At 40.6% G+C, this 16,102-nt stretch overlaps 2 protein-coding genes and 1 non-coding gene across 4 annotated transcripts; all 3 read right to left on the bottom strand.

The window, feature by feature from the left end:
- Positions 1-507: 507 nt before the first annotated feature.
- cldn18 (claudin 18) lies at positions 508-4,302 on the bottom strand. 2 transcript variants are annotated; one of them, XM_003438027.5, is made up of 5 exons: positions 3,905-4,297; positions 2,818-2,982; positions 1,373-1,511; positions 1,170-1,283; positions 508-956 (listed from the first exon to the last, which is right to left on the bottom strand). In XM_003438027.5, the coding sequence occupies exons 1-5, from the start codon at positions 4,122-4,124 to the stop codon at positions 860-862; spliced, it is 735 nt and encodes a 244-aa protein (XP_003438075.1). In that variant the 5' UTR covers positions 4,125-4,297; the 3' UTR covers positions 508-859. The 2 variants fall into 2 exon arrangements, with proteins under 2 accessions (XP_003438075.1, XP_025755913.1); XM_025900128.1 differs by lacking the exon at positions 508-956 and having other exon boundaries at positions 1,166-1,283; positions 3,905-4,302.
- A 412-nt stretch (positions 4,303-4,714) lies between these two features.
- Positions 4,715-6,893, bottom strand: LOC100700331 (transcription factor Sox-14). The gene has a single exon (XM_003438028.5). It carries the CDS (start codon positions 6,663-6,665, stop codon positions 5,940-5,942), a length of 726 nt encoding a protein of 241 aa, XP_003438076.1. The 5' UTR covers positions 6,666-6,893; the 3' UTR covers positions 4,715-5,939.
- A 6,991-nt stretch (positions 6,894-13,884) lies between these two features.
- trnap-ugg (transfer RNA proline (anticodon UGG)) lies at positions 13,885-13,956 on the bottom strand. The gene has a single exon. It is a non-coding gene; the product is annotated as a tRNA-Pro (tRNA).
- Between the last annotated feature and the right edge of the window lie 2,146 nt (positions 13,957-16,102).

Genomic DNA, 16,102 nt, shown 5'->3' with positions numbered 1-16,102 from the left:
TGTTATTATAAAACTGTAAAAACTTTTTTTTTTCAGCTGCTATTTTGGGTTTCAGTAGAGATGTGTCCATGTCAACACCAAAAATAAAGATACAGTTACAGATCCATTGATACTGGACTGGATCCAGCTGTCTGATGGTGCTGATGGTTTTGACAGCAGAACCAGTTGAAGATGGGGCACCAGCACAATGTAGGTGGATTTCAGTCAGCCTAGTGGGCAGCCTGAGTCCAGGTGCAGTAAGTTTCTAAGCGCTTAGATATCTGCCTGGTTGCTTGTGTCAGCTTTAAACTTGCCTGGCCTTATTGCAGATCTCCATTTACAACAATACATTTGTTTAGGAAACAGTGATACAGTGGCCTGAATTTACCAGGTCGACCTGTTCTTTGGACTTCTCTGCAAAATATACAGCATTAGTAAAGGTTTCTATACATGCATCATACTTTAAATACCTGTATGTATAGTCAGTAAGTTAATAAATAGATGGTTGGAGCGACCACAACCACTTGGTGCACATATTTCGGAATCACTGTTTTATTTTCAGACAGATAATGATTACACAAAACTCAAGTAAAAAAAAGAAGCTTCAGTTACATGCAGCATCTGAGCATCACATAACCACTGTTATATCCATGTAAAAAAATTAAAAAAATTATATAGCCAAAAACTCTTTCCTTACACCTGCAGCTGGACAGACGTGAGACACTACGAACTTCTATTATCAGAAAATAAAAATGTACAATTGAATGCGTATATGAAGCAAATGAAAATAAATCCCCTTATAAGGCAAACTGAACGTGTAAAGCTGGAAACACATTTCTATAGTAAAGTCAGACTACACGTGTTAACGCTGTGACTGAAGTTACACATACTGTTGCTCTTTCTTGCCTCCCTCTGACCGATGATCCATCACTTCAGTTTTATTGTTGGACTGAGGTTTGTACACAACCCCTGGGTAACTGCAAAGGAAACAAATGGCAGAAAAAAATCTGTTATGAAAACGTTTCTCTTGTAAACGTAAATGAAAAATTGAAGGGAGACGGGTGGTGCATTTGTAGGGAACTGCTCCAGATAAAACTGCAGCAGGAAGTAATTTAAAAACAATCTTTGCATTTTTAAAAGGTTTGCAGTCTCATTAGTTTCTGGCATCGTACATCTATGAGGGGACTTACCGTGGTTTCTCATCCTTTATCATCTCTCTGAAAGCGAGAGACTTCAGGATGCCACCAATGAGCAGAACGCCCCCTCCGATCCAGCCAACGAACAGTGCTGGGCCAAATGTGTAACTGGTAAAAAAAACAAAAAACATGGCATTGCACACACACTATGGAAATTATATGGAGAATAATTACATGCAAGCAAAACAGCATCATACGTGGTTATTCCTACTCCACCCATTCCCATGTTCATCCCCTCTCCCATCATTTCTTGCGTGTAGCTGGTGTAGGTGGACGTCCTGAAACTTTCCACAATTTGATTGGCATACACAGAAGCTCCTGCAATGCCACACACACCTGAGAGAAGGAGAAAGACAGGAGCTCAGTGATTTATTTACCTCTTAGAGGAAGTGTCACACTCTCAGCTTTGTCAAATGCTGCTATAATGACTGTAGTGGATGCTCATATTAAACATGAGGAGTTTTAAATAATACAGGTACAAATAATCCCTTTGGGCCCAGGCCTCAGACTGATCCAAACTGCATTCTGGGAGCCCATATCAGTTTATTTGACCATTAGATCAAATATAGAGTCTGTGCTGTAAATTCCAGATGTCAGATGCAGTTAACTAGAACTTTAAGAATACTTCCTGCAGTTAAAGTTATCTCCTGGATATGATGAATGTCAATACTTCTTTGCAAATACTGCAGTTTCATGAAAGAAATTACTATAGAAATTGTACAAATTAAAGTAAATACAACAAAAGCACGAGATTGTAGGCTGTATAGATTACAGTAGTGTAAAAAAACATCAGTAAAATTATAGCATTTTTGCAGCATTGTCCTGTAAAAATGTAAAATAAATTACAGCATGGTTGCTTTAAATGTTACAGCAACTTGCTGGCAACACTGCTGCAAGTATTTTACTCCAAATTACAGTGTAGCTCAGTATGGTGTCAGTGGATGGGTTTATATAAAATCAGCCAGGTCTGAGGAAAGTTTATAACCGACCCATTCAGAATCTGCTACATTCGGTGGTACTGTAACTTTAACATAATCTAATAAAAGTGTACAAAATTTTAACTTGAGTTCACATTATGCATATTGTTCCAGTTACAGGCCCTCAAAGTACATAAGGGTGGGTGGAACTTGGCTCTTTTTAGGTAGCGTAAAATTTTTCAGTATATTTGAGCCCTCATAACTTCATAAATACACCTCATGAATATTTAATGGTTGAAAAAAATCAATAACAAAAACCATTTAAACTCTATTGAAAACTAAAACCGAATAAAAAAAATGTAATTTGGGTAAACTTCAAGGGTGGTTCATACAAGTTATCTCATATGAAAGAGCTCCGTTTTACTTGTTTACCTGTTCAGGCCAGGCTCATCTTCAAGTTGCAATTACTTCTATGTCAAAATTGTTTTCTGTAACAATCATTTTAAGCCATTTATTAACCCCCCCCACCCCCAAAAAAACAAAAAAACAAAAACCCTTCATCTTTTCACACTTCAACAATTCAGTTTAGTTTGTACTAGAAAGTAGAAAAAAAGCTTAATTTGAATGTCACAGAGGTAAATAATGGCCTTGAACTTTACTTTGATTGTTACACCACATCATCATTTGCATATTCATGAGTGTTTAGGTCTGGTCATTGCTGATACCTGCGATGACGAACATGATGCCAGCAGTGAGGCTCATCTTAGCCTTTGCGCTGTCTGCCATCTTATTCATTGTGAGGCAGCTCAGGGAAAAAACTGATATCAGCGCCCCGAGCACGCTCAGCACCACACCCACTACCATCAGAGCTCGCACCGCCTGGAAGGTACCTGGTGGACAGAAAACACAGAGACCTTAACTCGTTACATTGATTCTAGTCAACCTAAGACCACTGATGAGTTCAGTTCAAGTCTTATTATATCAAAAACTGTAGATGGCTTCACAAAAACACACAAGGCTTCTATCTGAGAGGTAGGCTTTTATATTTAAATGACTAATTCTTCAAATACAATGTGTCTAAAAATTTGAAGTGTGTTCTCTTACAGTAGATGTGCTGTTGGGAGGTGCCTTTGCTTGCTGTTTGTTCTGCTTTCTGATAACCGAGTCTCGGCCTGGCCTTTATGATAGAAGTGCTAATGCAAATACTAATAGGTGTGGGCCCAACCCTCACAAAACCAAGGGTTTGATCTCTTTCTGTGACACTTTTTTTGTTTTGTCTTAACTTCCTCTTTACTTAATTTGAAACGTATCTACATCCTACATGGCAGTCCAAAACTTCTAAAGACACTTTTAAAAAGTCAGGTTCATGGGTGATGAATCGGGTGAGGTTTTCACCCTATTATTACAAGGGTCTGTTGCTTTTACATGTTTCATCATGGCTGAAATGTTGATGTGAAACAACCTCCTCCTGGGACATTTGAGAGGAAGCATCTGTTGGATCTCGACATACGGCCTTGTCCTGAACGTCTACTGAGCACTCGCGCTTCAAGAAACGTTAAAATAACCAAATTACAGAATTGCTCCTATGATCAGTGAAAATGTAACATCTCCTTTTAGAGCAGAGACGGAACAGTGTTCATTTCCTTGTTCAGAAAAACTCCTGCGGCTGTGGCCTTGTCAGTGAGGGAAAAATAATTCCCAGCCTGAATATGTTCAGTGTTTAAGACAACAATGATTTAGACTAATTTGAAAGCAAACAGTCAGTCACTGGATAGGATGTGAAAATTAAGGCTTGAGAGAGCCTCGCCATACCTGAGTAACCCAGAAGGCCGTAGAGCGGGCGGCACTCTGTGAGTCCGGCGGAGGTCGTCTCACAGTCTTGCCACAGACCCTTGTAGGTATAAACGGAGGTCACGACCTGCTCCTGCCTGTCCTTCACGCTCCAGTTGTTCATGGCTGTGGCTGCAATGAGGGCAGTTGCACCGATGAGACCCAAGATGAATCCACCATTTTGCAGAACTGAAGGCGCCATCGTTGTTTAGTGGTTCAGAAGCTGGAAAATATACACCTCGGAGATGGAGTGTGTGTGTGTAGATTAATAGATACTACTTAAAGTATAGCTGGACATATAACTGAGTGTAGATTAAGGTGTCACAGGTGTGCCGTGTGATGCAGAGAATCAAAATGGGCAAAGAGGTGCTTTGTAGTGATGGTGGTAGTGTGGTGGGTGGAGGAGACTGGGTGTTACCCCTGGGTGATACGGCAGCATGGGTTGGGCTACCAAGTGGTGTGACCACAGTGGCGATAGGAACACCTGACACCTCTATGAGTGTTTTAATGTAAATATGAGAAAGAACGTTACTATTCCGGCTAATTACCAACTGTTTGTCAGTGTAGAGTCATTAGTAACTCCCCCACACTAGAAAAAAGGCAGGAAAAAAAAGGTGCAGATACACATGGGTGAGCGGAAACCGATCAGGGTGGCCAAACATCACCATCAGCTACACAGGAGGACTTAAGAAGTTTAAGAAGATTGCAGGCTCTCCTCTCTCTTGAGCTGCAGTGTCCCTGCTAAAAGTCCAGTGAGGAATATTTGATGCATTTCTGCTGTGTAATGCTGAACAAATGCACATTTAGACAATAAAGGACACCTTGTTTTTTTTTTTCCCATTTACACTTCCAAATACAAGAGATTTGCTTGCTGAGCTTTTGAACATCAAGACCAAAGCTCACTGTGAGTTCTCTTTCTTGTATATTGTAGACGTGAAACAAACTGGTACCTCATACAGTTTCCATGATTCTGCTTATCACTTGGTCAACAAACGGGAGAGGAGATAAGTTTCTATTATTCGCTTATCATCACCCTGGCTCACTTTTGCTTAAACACACACACACATACACACACAGAGTCATGCGGTAGTCAAACATGACTGGACTGGAAAATGTAATTTTGTAATGTTTGCAATGTTTGTCAGTTGCTGTGAAGTGTCTGTGATTTTTTAGTATCTGTTTGTCTTTAGTGCAAGTCTGTAAAACAGCTTATCAGAAGATAGGTGGTTAGAGCGCTCAGTCATGCAAACACATCGCGAATTTCCCCCAGCTTAACACAATCGCAGTGAAGTAATTATTACAGCTCATGTGTGATGTAAAATATGATTAACAGGGTTGTGGATCACCCCCAGTGACTACAACTACAAGATTCTGCTTAATATTATTCATCAAACAGCAACTGACCCACTGCTTGACCCGGTTTAACACAGACTTAATGCAGTTCTAAACATACAAATATAGACAGTCCCTCTGAAAACATTTATTATTCCCAATTCAGAGTACAAATAAATCAATCAAACAAAAACAGTCCCACTTAATGAAGCAGATATTCTGTGGAATAACTGTCCAAGTGTGAGAACTAATGAAAAATACAAAACCTGACTTTTTTGGAAAGGTGGGAGGGGACAAGTCTATAACTTGAGCTTTCGACATGTTGGTCCTATGTTATGCATGTCCACTGTATTTAAACTGAAACGATTTTTCTTACAAAAGAGTAACAAATTAGCATCATCACCACCCTTCCCCTTCTCTGAATACTTTTTTTACTCTATTTACATGGAATAAGGAGTAATACAGGGACTTTTATAGCTTTGTTTTTTTGTTTTTTTGTTTGTTTGTTTGTTTGTTTTTTATCAATCCATGACTGAAATATCTGCGCTGACACTTTAATATTTAAATGTGGTCATCTTGCTGAGTAATTTTAAGATGTAAGCCTGAGTCTCTAAACGACCCTTTCTTCTTTCTGTGCGCAAACATTCCCCCTCCTGCCCATGCGTCTTTATGTGTATCCAGTCTGTCACACACTGGACCTGGGTGAAGCGTACGAGTCCATGCCGCTCTTTGTCATCCCTCCAGGAAAGAGGATATATGCCACCTGGGGCTGTAAACTAGCTGCAGACCAGGCGCCACAGTTACACGGCATCACGTATCCCGGGCCGGAAGGCGATGGGTGAGTGTGGGTGTGCTGTGCGGGGCAGGGCAGACCCCCAAACCCTCCAGTCTGGTATCCAAAGGTGTGCGCGCTGTAGGGCACGGCGCCTGCGGTCAGAGCGTGCGGTATCTCCGCCATCCGCTGGACAGCTCCGGTGCTGAAATGTGCCACCGGCTCCAGGAGAGAGAATGAGGAAGCGGAGGAGGCGGGAGCCAGGAGAGCTCTGGCTTTATCTCCGGGGACGAGAAAAGAGTCAATGGAAAATCCTTTCAAGTGTTCCGCTGCGTCCCCGAGTAAAGACGGCAGCGGGAAAACGAACCGGTCCCTCTTCAGGAGACTCTTAGGTTTGCGCCGGGGTCTGTACTTGTAATCCGGGTGCTCCTTCATGTGCTGAGCCCGCAGTCTCTTGGCCTCGTCGATGTAGGGACGCTTCTCAGAGTCGGAGAGCATTTTCCACTCCGCTCCGAGTCTCTTGCTGATTTCAGAGTTGTGCATCTTCGGGTTTTCCCGGGCCATCTTCCTCCTCTGACCTCTGGACCAAACCATGAAGGCGTTCATAGGTCTCTTGATGTGATCTAAAGGTTTTGCCATCGCAGGGACAGACGCATTAATTAAAACACCTACTGACTGCACTTTAAATTTACCTACTACTTCAAAAAGCTCATGTTTCTCTAGTGAGTAAAATGGAAAAGTGCGAAGAACTCTCGGGAATAGCCAGAGAAATATTTTAAGCTAACACTAAGTCCAAATTGACTGAAGCGTTTACACAAAGTGGAGCTGAAAACTACATAAAGCCAAAAGCCTGGGCGTATGAATGGAACCAAGAGGAAGCTTGTTATGGAAGATGCTGGGCATGTCATCCTCCTCCTCATCACACCACTGTCACGGCGGGCCAAGCCAATGGGAATGAGAGAGCGCACTGTAATCCCCTCACAAAAAACTGACTGTAAAGGCCTACAACATTTGAGGGGCACCCCCTCTTCTCCCTCTCCAACAGTTTTTAGTCTCTTCAAATCTCAACTGAGAGAAGCAGGGATGAAAACCAGGGAAGAAGCTGGACTGCAGAAAACTAGAAACTAAAAGGATTTGTATGAGGGGGTTGAAAGGTACGGCTGCCTGTGGCCCCGAATGCCTCATTTGCACAATAATAATCTTCAAAGTGTTTTTCATTTCAAAGGAAGTCAGCTACTCTTATCCTATTTTTTATTTTATTTTATTTTATTTTATTTTATTTTATTTTATTTTATTTTATTTTATTTTGACAGGTTTTCTGAAACTATGCCACAGTTAGCATCACAGTTGTTCTTGCCTGAGCATCCGTAGATTCTGTGAAATGGTTATAGTGTTTTCTTTTTCTACTCTTAGTTCTGTTTTGAATTTTTTGCTGTCCATTCAAAGTATTCTTGCATACCTCTATCGTTAATCCACGTTGAACCAGCTCCTATTGTTTTTAAATGCATGGTGGAAAAAACACAGTGTCTAAAACCAATGTAATCAGCCCAAAAAATCCAACTGCAACTTGTTACTCCCCTCAAATTGCTAAAACCTCTAGATTCCCCTCCAACACGGATGACACGGCTCTTGAAATATGGCCCTGCGTTAAACTAAATTAAATGGGAATGCCTGCAGGTCTTGGCTGGTGGGCCAAACCCCAACAAGCCCTTGCATAATAAGCTGACTCCTTCAAAATGCTTCTACTGGCTTTAGTGAGGAAGGACCTATAGCTACATTTCCAAACAGGTAACGATCAGCCTGAGATGACTCGAGAAAAATAAGTGCTATTTCATTAGTATGTCTTTAAGATTTACCCATATTCAGCTTGGCTGACTGTCTTTAGAAAGAAACTTGTTGGCAAGGGTCTTTGCCTCTTTGCCTCAACATCTTACTTTTGCATGCCATGGCTGTAAAACTGACAATGACTCAGACCTCGGTCCGGTCTTAACAAAACGCTCCCAAACTCTAGCCCTCCCTTTTTCCTGCAGTTTCGCCACTTTGCAACATCACCCACCGGGGCCCGATCTCTGATCTCTCCAAACTCACTTCCACATTTGCTGCAAAAACAGTTTTTAGTCTTACTTTTTACATCGCTCATTTGAATTCTGTGCAATGACACAATGCAGGTTTATTATATATCAATATGTGCGTGAGTGGCTCACCCCTCCCTCCTCCGTACTCTGCGGGATCAATATTAATCAGAGCTGTAATTCACAGGTCCTGGGTGACTCCATTGATTGTTACAGGTTTTATAATTACTATACCTTATCTGATCAAATGTATGCTTCAGCTTTCTCATCTGTTATTGAAATGACATTGTTACAAACTGAGCAGCAACTTTACTATGAATTATATGTAGTTTGTGTGCATATAATTTATTATTGCCTAATATAAAAGGTAACACTAATGGTTTAAGATATAGAATACATGTACTGTAGAGGCTCATTTCCACAACATATAACAGGGTTTCCAGGCCCAAAAATGACTTCTGCAAAACGGATTATACCCACGACAGAAGCAGGATGTGTTTGTCTGCGAGCAGACCTGCGGTGGTCAGCTGAAGCTCAAGGTTTAGGTTTCGGTTGCAGCGATGAATTCAGATATCAGGGTACCAGCGAGAAGGGGGGCCTTTATTTCATTTACCTCCCACAATCAAAGGCACCACAGGCCTCTTCAAAGGCAAAATAAATGGACATAAAAGATCCGGTAGGGCACAATGCATCAGTGGTGGAGATGATAAGACGTTTTCAGGGAGTGTTTTTTTCCCTGTGGGTTCCCTCGCAGCAGACGGGCTGGAGGGATAAAGTGATTGGCAGCAGGGGTCAGACAGCTGATCTGTCTCCTCATAGCTGTGCTGTTATCTCCCGTGCGGTAGGTTCAGACGGCCTCGCACGCAGGAGGCACCCACTGCCACACAGAGACAATTATTGCTTCTGCAGAGGGACCATGTTTTAGAGAGTTTTCCACTGTCTGAGAACAACAACATGCAAGGTAGACTGCACAAAGGGCAGCGTGGGGAAACTATCTTTGTCACTGGTATTTGTCTTTTTTTCTTTATCCTGCAGAAAGCTCTCTCTGTTGTTTTAGTTGGGGGGGGGGAATAAAAAAGAAAAACGTGTATTGTGTCTGTGTTTGGAGTGACTTCTAAGAAAGGGCAGTGTTTCAACTCTGGAGAGATGATGGGGGGGAAATGGGTAATAAGAAAAACTGCCAGCAGCACAAAATGGCTGTCGTAATCCGGTTATCCCCAAGGCTCTAAAGATACTGGTCCTCTCCTTAGGAGTCTATCTTTTCTTCTTATGTCAAAACTGTCCTCTATGCACTCAGGTGGATTAAGGAGTCACACTGTAGAAAGAAATTGACAGGTACAAAAAGACCTGGGGGTGAAAAGGAAATGAAAGACGACACGGAGAGGCAGGCCAGGCACTCGAGCCGGGGAGTGTGCTGGCGTCTGACAAGAAAAGAATCCATCAAGTCAATTTAATGTTGAGGGAAGAACAGTTTCCTGCTTATTTACCACATTAATTGGCTGCATATTTATTGGCAGAGCTGATTAGTAATCACATAACTCTTTAATCTTATGAAATAGCTTTTTAAAAAGATGACACACTGATGGGTTTGACAGGTATATTGTTCACTGATGTTCCAGCATAGTTTGTGTTGGGCTTAATAGAAGCTCCTCCAGGCTGTCCCTAAGAGAAGACTACATCCTGGATAGCTCTTGTCACGGTGCATTGTTAAAATAAAGCCCCCACTTCGAATTCACTGTTTTAACTGGGAGTCAGTTGGCTAAAATGAACCTGTTTTAATCATTTAATCATAGTTCAGAGGAACCTTACCTTCTTACAGTCATTGTTGGGAGGTTCTGGGAATTTTTTTCTTTGTGAAAAAGGGTTTATTGGGAAATTGCATGAATGGCTTTAAAATCCTTACTACAATCTGCCCAACCTTGTCTGCTGGGAGGTGGATTTCAGCTGCTGTAAAGGCTTATTAATAGGAGAGTTTGGGGTGCTCTGACAAGGCTTGGAGCTACAACACGGCCTGATTTTACTGACTGGGTAAAGCTTATGGCGTGTAAACAATGGCTCCTTTTGAGCTCATGAGAACAAATGAAAAGTTGAGCTGGGGCAGGATCATTTTCTTAATGATATGAAAGGTAGTTACAGGAGCCTATAAAATAAGAAGGGAGAAACATTGTTACTTGAATTTATCCATCATCCTCTCCAATCAGCCAATCACACGGCAGCCCCTCGATGCATTTAGGAATGTAGACATTGTCAAGCTGATCTCCTTAAGTTCAAACTGAGCATCAGAATCTGGAAGAAAGGTGATTTAAGTCTCAATCTCTGTCATGACATTCAGGTGGTAGTGTCATAATTTGGTGTAAACAATATGGATGCATGGAGTATCAACAGCTCAGGCTGGAGGTGGTGTAATGGTGCGGGGAATGTTTTTTTGGCACATTTTGGGTTCCTGTAGTACAAACTGAGCATTGTTAAAACGCCATAGCCTACCTAAGAATTGCTGTTGACCATGTCCATTCTTTTATGACCACTGTGTACCCCTTTTCTGATGGCTCCTTTTAGCAGTGCACCATGTCACAAAGTTCAAATCATCTCAGTCTGGTTTCTTGAACAAGACAGCGAGTTCACTGCACTTAAATGGCCTCCACAGTCACCACATCTCCTTTGGGGTTTGGTAGAAAAGGAGATTAATATCATGGATGTGCAGTCCAGCCTAGTACTAGTGTAGCCAGTAAAGTGACTAGTACATGCATTTGGGCAGATGTATGTTTTTCAGTACTCTCAGCCCAAATCTACAAATGAATTAAATAGATTAAGCAGTGTGAACTCCCCACCCCCGAGCTAATTACTTAAATAGTCTGAGTTTCAGTGACATTTCTACCCTTTCTCTCTCTTTCTCTCTCTCTCTTTTTTTTGTTTACTGATGAAAATTTTTATTCAATTTTTTGTCATTTAATATTGTAGCTTTCCAAGTGGATGCACCAGGGAAGTACCAATGTTCTCTGTTTGTTGAATTGATTTACAGGTCAGTTCCTCAGCCTGTGATTTTTCTTTAATACATTGATATAATGAAAGCTGTGACACCATAAGTGCAGTGGGTTGCTGGGTTAATGACTATCATTGTGTCAGTAAAGGTGGGTCTGTCTAATCTGATGTTTTGTTCACTGTAAACAGATAAGAAGACAACTTAAAGTGGTTTACTAATGCTTTTAATACTAATGCTGGTAGTCATGCAGCCTAAAGAGTTTATGCATGAGAAGTAATGAGCAATGGTGTCATTTCAGTAGTTGAAATAGTTATTTCTGCCTAACATGGTGGAATTACAGCACTCCACTGCCTGCATGTAAGAAAAGATCATTTTTTAATTATCACTTAATAATAACTAATAGTAACGTACTCATGATTAAGTGACAGTATCTCAAGTGACTTAACAAGCACTCGAATTTAACCAATGTTACATAAACCACACTGTACAATCAACAATATTTTAAATATCTGACTTTTAAATTAATAAACTTAAGTTTGTAAGTTCAGTGAATTTGATGTAATAACTAATCCAAAACCAAAATAAATCTTGAATCAGTATCTTAATGTTTAAGAACAGCTGCCACAGATATTCTACTTTATGGCCAAGATACAGTAATCGTGGCATCAAATGGATCCAGACTGCAAAACAAATCAAATGAACCTGTCATGAACTTTTCTCTTTTCTATAGACCAAACAATGAATAAACTCAAAAATACATTAGCAGTTTAATTGATGGTCAAAATGAAATTCTTGGTTGTACGCCAGTATAAAAGTAAGTAGGGTCACTTTTCTTACAAACCTTTTAAAAAGGTTGCATGGGGAAAGTTTGCGTAATAAATCAAAATGATGAGCTTGTAATCTCAGTCATCACTTCTATCAACGAACAAACTCAGCAGAGAAGAGTGGGGGAAATTACTGATTTATTGACAAAAAAGTCCCCTGTTTATTTATTTATTTCTAAGATCTCAGTGAAGGGTCGAAGAAGCAGATAAAGATCATCATATGGAGAAATAGCTCAGGTGCTTTACCACATTAATCCGCCGTGCTTTGCTGCTCATCAGTGTGCGTGATCTGAGGGTGCACTGATGGTGTTTGAGAAAAGGTAAGCTGAGTTTATCTAAGGTTCTGTTTTTTTCTGCTGGTGAATTTGTTTCCATCTGATGATGTGGAAAGCTCTGGCACGCTGAGACTTAAAATTTTGTCATTTCAGCTGCAAATAAATACACTGAAATCCCGAAACATTCAAGTCTAACAAGAGTTTCTGACACTTCTGAGCGGCCCATTAGGAAACGTTTCAGCGGAAAAATCCCCAAGATTTTCAGTGCTCCAGGGAGGATTTCACTAAATCTTGTGCTTATTCTCATGATACTTAGGAAAAGTAAAGCGGTTTTAATAGCTTTCCCCTGACACATTGATGGTAGAATATGCTTTGGCTCTGTGGCAGATAGCTTCAATCCGAGGTCGACGGAGAGAGGGGGGGGGGGTTGGCTCGTGTCTGCCTGCCAGTCTGCTCTCATAAGGCCCCATCTAAACCAAATTAATACACTTCCTCCAACATCTGAGGATAAACCTGAGGGCCACTTTACTGTGGCAGCCCCTATCAGCCAGCTTGTAATACAACTGAGTCAGCAGTCAATGAGATACATTTGCAACCAGGCATTTGTCAGCGACTCAGTGCCATGGAGGCAAGAGATTTAAAATGTCCTGCAGTAAATTAAGTGCTGCTTGAAAAGTGAAAGGTGCCGGCTAAGCAGGCAGCTGCTTACTTTAAATGACACTCTGGTTAAAGGGCTGTGGTGACGGTGGAGAGAGGAGAGGAGTGCTTGCCTGGGTTAATATTGTTGACAGAAAATGTTAAACATCTGTAAAATATCTACATATCTGCTACTGTAAATGTGACCAAAAAACAGAGAAGAATTTGTTTCCCTGTTTGTCTTTGATTCTGCTATGAAGTTTGTTTTCCACTGAAAAAAAAATGATGCCGAGAAAAGAGAAGCTGTGGCTCTTTACATGGATCTTTCTTGTTTGCGCTCTCTCACAGGAACTTTTATTCTTATCCAAAGCAGAACTTTAGCTTTTTGCCATGTTGTTGAGTTGAGGAAACAAGCACATGAAATATATTTTTAAAAAACTTCATAAGACGCCTCATTTTATGAAGCCAATACATATGACAGACTGAGCTGCCACTAAGAAGCTTATGGAAATAATGGAAATAGTGTAGTTTCTGTAACGATGATGTGCATGCTGTTACAGAAAGGGAAACAGGCTGGTATTTCCCAAGATGTCTTCTGGACTCAGCCTAAGCAGAGGAGTGGCTTTCCTGGGTTACATTAAAAATGGGAGAGCAGAGGTGCTGGCACAGTATAAGGTTTGATAAGCTACTACTGGCTGAAGACAGAAAGACAGCCTTCAATCCACATGAATGCTTTCTAAACTACCTTTATTTATTTATTTATTTTAACCAGGAAAGCATTTAAAAAATGATTTATCTAAATTTGGTTAAAATGATTGTGAAATATTTTCAAAAACAATATTCGGCACACCTACCTGCAGTACTCGCAGTAATCCACAAGAGATCAGTATATCGCTGAGTGTTAGGAGACTCGGGAATGTACACACACACAGCCCAAGTCTTTTGAGAAAAAGCCTTATTACTAATATCAGTTACTCTAGAACATTATTAAAAACCAAAACTTTAACGTAATACACGTCTGTAAGAAACTGTGGAATGGTGCGTCAAAAATAATTGTGATTTAAAAAGAGTGGGCTCGTCCGGGATTTGAACCCGGGACCTCTCGCACCCAAAGCGAGAATCATACCCCTAGACCAACGAGCCGCATGCAAAGGATGGAAGAAGTATACTTTATAAAATTTAACAATCACAGCTGTCAAACTTGGTTTTTACCAAACGTTCAATAAATTCACTATCTAGCATGTAACCTGTTAGGTAACGTTACTTTAGCTCGGTGCCCCACAAGCATTTGATGTCCAGCTACCAAAGTCATAATTAATTGGATTTAACACATCATTGGTTAGGTATGACTTAATTGAACTTTATTATGGAGGCCATCGGTGCATTTTTATTCTACATTTAACATGAACTGGTGTAGCTGTAGCTGTGTGCCGGAATGGGCAATATGACTTTGACATGACCCTGGACATGTGCAGAAATGTGCACATAATTAGAGCTATCACATCATTTTCATCAAACCATGATCTCTCTTTTTTTCTTTTTCTCAAAGGTTCCATAAATGAGATGTAATATGGAGTCATCCATTAAAGATATCAGTGCGTAACTGCATCAGGCTGTAAAATTCTGTCAAAAAAAATTTAAGTAATTCCTTTTTTTTATTTACACAGCGCCCCATTTGTAAGCAGGAAATACAGGATATGATTCTCGCATATTTCATGATAGCCTTACATGTGCTGCAAAGACATTATGTTGTGACTAGTGAGAAGCCTCCTTTTAAAGCAAACTGACACAATATAATCAGCGATGCTTTCCTCTTGAACCTATGATCAGTGTGCTTCACTGTTTATAGGAACAGTTTAGGCATCATTGGTATAGAAATGTGACCCTTCCCCCTGAGAGGACAAGTGCACCCATGCTTTACCCGAACACCCAAAGTGCTATCAGATCCTCTCAGCTTATAACCGTAGATAGAGAAGTTAAACAACTCAGACAGATAAATCAGACCACAGCTAGTCATGTGAAGGCCATTTTGTTTAGAAGAAAAAGATCCGGATTGTCCCAGCCTGACTCTGTGATTGTTTACATTTTTAAGCTACATTCCACTGTTATTCAGACAGCTCTGCAAGCGGGGACTGGTATTAATGAGTAATTGATTCTAGTGCCATATCAAGTCTGCTTATAACTTACATTATTTACTGATTCCCTTACAAGGACAATCAGCATTGTTTAACACGATCTCTCTCAACACTATCTAATAACAGGAGTTTCTGACTCAGTTGTGCAACAGCTGCATTGCATTAGTTTGGCATCATTGAGGAAAACATACCAGCAATGATAAGTATTTGAAACAGGCTGACACATGGAAGTGTTTCTCAGTTTACACCCCTATCTTCAATATAACCTACATTATAGGTTATAACAGCAGACCCTCAGTCTAGAGGGTCTGCTGTTAGGAAACATAACTGAGATAAGAAGATGGGCAGACAATAGTGGCATATTAATTCCATTATTAACATCGGTGAGAATAACTAGAAGTTATGCTGATTCCTTGAAGCTGCTCCCCATTGAGGGAGAACTAGAGTGTAAAAGAATAAATATCTGAAAACATCACAAAAATATATCCATAAAAATGCTATAAAGCCTGTCTCTCACAAGATCTTCCAGCTTCATGAAACTTCGGTTAATGAAATTGTAGATGTTTCACAAAATGTAAAATATTTTATCATTTATGTTGGATTTATTAACTTTGGATGGTGTGGACAAGTGGGGAGGAGGAATAGTAGATATAGTGGACAAAAGACCTCAGTTCATGGGTGTAGTGAAGGAGGACATGCATACTATGGTGTGACATAAGTGAACTCTAGAGATAGGGTGAGCTGGAGGCAGATGATCAGCTGTGGTGACACCCAATACCAGCAGGTGGAAGAAGAAGAAGACTTCCCCATGTTGAACTTACCATAGAGGCTAAACGTGAGCTACATCACAGACAGGACTATATTAATAATTCAGGGTAGCTGCTACTTATTATATCCCCTTTGGGAGTCTAGCCTGTTAATAACCCCCATGCTCTGTCTGATGGGCTTTTATCGTTTATAATGCACTTCTAATGGCCGATCTTGTACATGACACAGGCTGTTGCTGACTCACAGGGTCCAGGGCAAAGTCTTTTTTTGTGTGTCAGTTTCAGACTTCAGTGTTTTCGGTTCAATTAGGTTTTCGGTCGAATCTGTTTGTTTTTTCCAGTTTAGTTTCTATGAGTCTTAACATGTTCAGCATTCACCTTAGTTTT

Source organism: Oreochromis niloticus, linkage group LG18 (genome assembly GCF_001858045.2).
Source record: "Oreochromis niloticus isolate F11D_XX linkage group LG18, O_niloticus_UMD_NMBU, whole genome shotgun sequence".
Taxonomy (NCBI): domain Eukaryota; kingdom Metazoa; phylum Chordata; class Actinopteri; order Cichliformes; family Cichlidae; genus Oreochromis; species Oreochromis niloticus.
This window is presented reverse-complemented; position numbering and strand designations above follow the sequence as displayed.

Excerpts from the sequence above, each read along its gene's own strand:
- cldn18 (XM_003438027.5), bottom strand. The coding sequence starts at position 4,124 with ATGGCGCCTTCAGTTCTGCAAAATGGTGGATTCATCTTGGGTCTCATC. Across the intron at positions 1,512-2,817 it reads CATCATGTTCGTCATCGCAG|GTGTGTGTGGCATTGCAGGA; the intron begins GTATCAGCAATG and ends TCCTTCTCTCAG. Across the intron at positions 1,284-1,372 it reads GGTGGAGTAGGAATAACCAC|TTACACATTTGGCCCAGCAC; the intron begins GTATGATGCTGT and ends TTTTTTTACCAG.
- LOC100700331 (XM_003438028.5), bottom strand. The coding sequence starts at position 6,665 with ATGGCAAAACCTTTAGATCACATCAAGAGACCTATGAACGCCTTCATG.